Source organism: Amphiprion ocellaris, chromosome 8 (assembly GCF_022539595.1).
Source record: "Amphiprion ocellaris isolate individual 3 ecotype Okinawa chromosome 8, ASM2253959v1, whole genome shotgun sequence".
Lineage (NCBI taxonomy): Eukaryota > Metazoa > Chordata > Actinopteri > Pomacentridae > Amphiprion > Amphiprion ocellaris.
The window spans coordinates 1,420,346-1,424,668 of record NC_072773.1 but is presented as its reverse complement, the minus strand read 5'-3'; the positions used below and the strand labels follow the sequence as shown (position 1 = coordinate 1,424,668).

Genomic DNA, 4,323 nt, shown 5'->3' with positions numbered 1-4,323 from the left:
ACGAGGCGGAGGGGCGGGGTCTGCGCGTGACGTCAGAGTGTTGCAACGCTGCTGAGTTTTTGGAAACCTGACCAAAAAAATAATAAAAAAGAATTAAAAAATAGTGAAGAATTCATAAAAGCCATCAGAAAAATCAATCAAAGCCTCCCAGCTGACCCTCCCTGGTAAAATTTTATTTTTTAGGTGGATTAAAAAGTGTGTACAGTCTTCGTTGTTCAAAATGTTTTTTCTTGTACTGTTTCTCAGACATATCATCAACAAAATCTGAACAAAGTTCTCCCCAGAACCATCTGGTTCTTCATCTTCTGTAACGTTATCAATGATCAGAGTTATATTATCATACTGGGAATATTTCCAGAGTTCCAGGTCCTTGAAGTTCATAGAGGAGAATGTCCCCTGGAGAAAATTCTAGAGTAGACCTACCGACATCTGCCCAGTTGTTGGTAGGTCTACTCTAGAACTTTCTCCAGTTGTCGGTAGATCTACTCTAGAACTTTCTCCAGTCAGTAGATCTACTCTAGAACTTTCTCCAGTTGTCAGTAGATCTATTCTAGAACTTTCTACAGTTGTTGGTAGGTCTAGTCAGCAGCATAATTCAGTGTGAGCAAATGTAAACAAAACCATCCCATAGAGCCGTGTGACTACTGTACATACAGTATTCATCTGCTCCGCTCATCGACTAGTTCCACTGAACCATTTCCGACGTAACAACGAAATGCTGTATGTTAAATCGAGGACCAGCCCATAATCAGTTCTGAAGTAACAGCGAAACAACATAAGTCAAGGACGTCATAAACCGAGGACCTCCTGTACTCAGTTAATTGTGATGTCGACCAATGAGTTGAGTTCGATAAAATCTTTATCTTTCTCTGTTTGAATGGGATTTTTCTTTATGGGAACAAAAGACAAATCACTTTGTCCCTCCTTTTACTAACGTGGATTTAACCCCATAACCATCAAGAAATGCTTCAAAACTTTCCCTAAATTACTCGGAACTTGACCAAAATGGCACAAACCTTTCCAAAACGATTCCAAACCTGTCTTTAATTTGAACAAAATGAACCAAAATGACAAAAAAGTCCAGAATCATTTAATGATCAGAGTTCTACCTTCATACCATACCTTCATACCACCTTCTACCATTCTACCTACCGACAACTGTCCAGTTGTCGGTAGGTCCACTCTAGAACTTTCTCCAGGGGACGTTCTCCTTTCCTGCTTCCAGTCTTTAAGTTTAGTCTCACAAAATTCCGGGTCCTTGAAGTAGTTTTTCGGTTGCTTAACTTTATTATGTTCCTGTATTAGATGATGGTGAATAGTATTGATCAGAAATCTACCATTAGCCAGGATGCAGTACTGTAGCTCCCTCCAGAAATTACAATAACCTAAACTATGTCCCACCGTGTAGCATGGTGTTCTATTTTATTGTCATTTATCGTATCATATTGTAGGAGATCGTATTAAAATCTGGTTGGAAGACAAATGAAGAACACAGTCAATGAGTTACAGACAAAATCTGATCATTAAAGATGTTTATTACTAACCAGAAAAGATAACATGCAGGAAGTGTGATATTCAACATGACATAGAGTTTAAAATAATTGGTAATACATGATAAGAACTTAATAATCCCCACAAATGTGTGAATCCCTGAGCTCAGCAGTAGTTAGTTCATTATTAATGCAGTCTAAATGGCAGCAGTCACAATCAGCAGAAACAGAAGAAAAGCTTCAAGTGTAGGAACAGAAAGATGCTTCAAATGGAACAAAGATTAAATGTCTCTAAATCCTCTTTAAACCAGTCTGAGCTACGTATGAGTCCTGGGAAAACATTTCTGGACAACTACCAACAAGTTAGCAACAGAGCAGTTGTGATGATAAAATCTAGCCCAGCTTTAGCTTTGACCACAGAGAGGCGCTAATGTTGAAGTGAGTAGAAACACTGGAAAGCAGACTTGGTCTTTGACAGACTACAATGAGGTTGAGGCCTCATTAGGGGAGGATTTAGACGGTAATTCATCAGGTGGAGACTGAACAATCGGCTCTTTCTCAGCATCAGAACCTTCCTCAATTTTTCCAGTAGCCACATGCTTGTTGCCTTTTCCACTTTCCTTGTCTTTAGAGGATTTAGACTGTGATCTATCAGGTGGAGGATTAGGGTTGTTATTTTGTTTTGGAGGATCAACGATCTCTTCCAAAACACCACAGCATTTCTCCCATTCTCCAGCAGCTGCATACTCATTGAATTTTTCATCTATCTTGCCTTTTGCAACCTCTGTCAGCTTCTTTGTCAGTAAATTTTCACCCTCTTCCAAAACAATCAGTTTGAAGAGAACATCTTTGCCGAGACTCTCTGATTCACTCTGAGGCTTTGATTCATTTGATCCACAGCAGCAGTCCTTTAAACGCTGACGAGTGCAGCATTTCCTCCATGGTATCGGCCACAAGCAGGCAGCCAGAAAGATGATGCAGAGGAGCGCACCGAAGCCAGTGATCTGAAAGAAATAAAAATCCAAACTTAAACTCTTCTCCAGTGGCAGCACTAACTAGATAACCTCTAAAACTTTCAGTGAACCATCAGGTTGAATTGTTCGTCCCATAGCTTTAGATTCTAAGAATTTTCATGTTATTTCTGATCCAAATCATTGTTGAACTACAATCTGTTGTGTTAAAGTTCTTATAAATGACACGTGTAGTTTTCCATGTTTTCCTGCTATGTGGTTGACTGTCACCTGTTTCTGTCCTCAGTGTGGTCCTGCATGATATTCCATCATATTCCATGATTTCATGTGATCTTTTCTGACTTCCCCTCTTGAACCTTTCCATGCTGTGAGCTGTCTAAAGGTAACTGTAGTCCTGACAAACAGCAGAACGCTGTTATCATGCTGGAAAACTGAGCTTTAGGTGTGGAGTAAATCAGGGAGAGTTGGGTACTTTTCTAGCTAGCAGGGATCATTCCCACAACACTGTCCAACAGAACGTACAAGTTCTAATGATGTGTCAAAGAAAATGTTTTAGGGATGTTGTTGATGCTGATCTAGAACATTCTAGCACTGACTTCTCTCAAATATTCCTCCAGTTTTACACAGTGTTGCATGTTAACAAAGGAAAGACTCAATGCAACATTCAGAAAACGTTTTAAGAACTAGTTGGAGAATAGTGTTGTGGTTTTAGAACGTCTTTAGACAACGTTATTCTACACAGAAGAACATTCTGGAAACTCAAACTGAGAACACGACTGTTTTCTCAGAATGTTTTGAGAACAAAAATTAAAATAAACTCATGAAACCTATTTGTTGTGGTGAACTTGTAGCGTATAAAATTGAATATTAGTGGCAGAAACACATTTATATTTTTAGGTTTGGTATTTAGACACTTAGCCTTCAATAAAAATGAAGTAACTAGAAAAGGAACGGAAACTACATCAGTGTAGGTTGTGTAGAAAAAAAAGAAATACTCACCCTTGATTTGATTTTGAGATCTTTAGTACTCATTTGACTGGACTCTGTGCAGTTCAGTATCTTCTCATGGATACAGCAGATGAACCAATCTCCATCGATCAGCACCGACATCGGCCACAGCAGGCTGATGAAAACAGCTCTGATGATCCGCTGCAGCAAAAACCAACAAAACCTCTTTGTACCTTTCAGGCAGCTGTATTTTAGGATCGCCTGAAAGGATCCATCCAACCACAGCAACATAAAAAATATTATAAATGCAGGGAGGATCATGTAGAACGGGCAAAGAAAGGCTTGGACTTTGCAGGTACATTCAAAGTCCTTGTCAAATACGACATGATAGATAAAAATCCCAGTGGCTGCAGTGTAGACACCAACTGATTTAGTGACTTGGGTCACAAAAAGGTACAGTGCTGCTTTCAGACTCTGCATGTTTGACAGGTTTGAATCTTCTGAGGAAACAACAGTCGCATATATTGTAACAACAGGAAACCAAGTTTTTCCTGTAGCTGCACTGAAGATGCTGTTGAAGCTGCAAACCCAATCTGTAAGGCATCAAAATATTTCCGTTCTGTCACAAATTCTACAGATGGTGCTGCTGTACCAGAAACCAGCGCCCATAGATGGGTGTCAGTTCTTTATTGTGGCTTAAGCTCGGTTCTTCTTTCTCTTTTACTTGTTGGGTTAAATTTAGGCACCAAAATGTCTTGGTCAAGTTCAGAGAAAGTAACTGGTTTGGATTAAAGGTTTTTCATATTGTGACATTAAAATCAATCAGTTCTTCCTCTATTACCTCCTCAGAACCAGCTGGTTCTTCATCTACAGTAACTTTATGAATGATCACAGTTCTACCTTCATACTATGAA

The 4,323-nt window shown here is 39.3% G+C and overlaps 1 protein-coding gene across 1 annotated transcript; it reads right to left on the bottom strand.

Annotated features, from left to right (window-relative positions):
• Positions 1 to 1,517: 1,517 nt before the first annotated feature.
• LOC111585419 (uncharacterized) lies at positions 1,518 to 3,917 on the bottom strand. Its single transcript, XM_023294897.3, has 2 exons — positions 3,461 to 3,917; positions 1,518 to 2,494 (listed from the first exon to the last, which is right to left on the bottom strand). Exons 1-2 carry the CDS (start codon positions 3,887 to 3,889, stop codon positions 1,970 to 1,972), a joined length of 954 nt encoding a protein of 317 aa, XP_023150665.2. The 5' UTR covers positions 3,890 to 3,917; the 3' UTR covers positions 1,518 to 1,969.
• Between the last annotated feature and the right edge of the window lie 406 nt (positions 3,918 to 4,323).